Below are 710 nucleotides of genomic sequence, written 5' to 3' on the forward strand. Positions count from 1 at the left end.
AGTTCTATCCTATCCCAACTATAAATAGATGTTGCACATTTTGAATGAGCAACATAAGAACAAGCCAAGCAAGAATATGCACCATACTCTCCATTAACATGCTCATAACATACCCCGCAAATCCACTTCCCAGGGCCAAGAGAAGAAACACGAGAGATACGATGGTCGTGTCTGTTGATGCGTATAACACGTGGTAAGTAGATGCATCCAAAATCAATTATAAAAAGACACTGAAGACAAATATACGGGTATTCTGTAACACACAACCCACACGCATAACAAGTGAAGGAGACTTCTATCGGTATTTGGAGGAGTTCATGGTCATGGGCTTTACTTTGGCTAATGATAAGAGGTTTTCTCGCACAAGGGATACAAATACGAAAAGAACATTGTGAACATTGATAAATTATTGAAGTAGGAATGGTGTGGCAAAGAGAACATGACTGTAAGTAATTTATACCGTTGAGCTTGAGAGGGTGTGCATGAAGATAAGGGATGTTAGTGTCGATGCATTCCTCGTGGAGACACAAATCGCACATATTACACTTGTAGACTTGCTTATTTTCATGAGCTTCATAACATGCAGCACATTTTGATGAGATTGTCGTTGATCTTAGAGGAGTCTCGGGATGATTAGCAGATGGACATAGTCTTCGAACCAATCTAGCCATGGTTGCTAATGTTGCAATGTTGGACCTTTCTTCTCTTTT

General features: G+C 39.9%; 1 protein-coding gene across 1 annotated transcript in view; it reads right to left on the minus strand.

Annotated features, from left to right (window-relative positions):
• Positions 1–704, minus strand: part of LOC109129965 — a 2840-nt gene extending 2136 nt beyond the window's left edge. Inside the window, exon 1 of the mRNA XM_019239025.1 lies at positions 6–704. Within this exon, the coding sequence (XP_019094570.1) occupies positions 6–671 (666 nt within the window). The 5' untranslated portion in view covers positions 672–704. The remainder of the gene's footprint in view (positions 1–5) is intronic.

The sequence above is a fragment of the Camelina sativa genome, chromosome 17 (assembly GCF_000633955.1).
Source record: "Camelina sativa cultivar DH55 chromosome 17, Cs, whole genome shotgun sequence".
Lineage (NCBI taxonomy): Eukaryota > Viridiplantae > Streptophyta > Magnoliopsida > Brassicales > Brassicaceae > Camelina > Camelina sativa.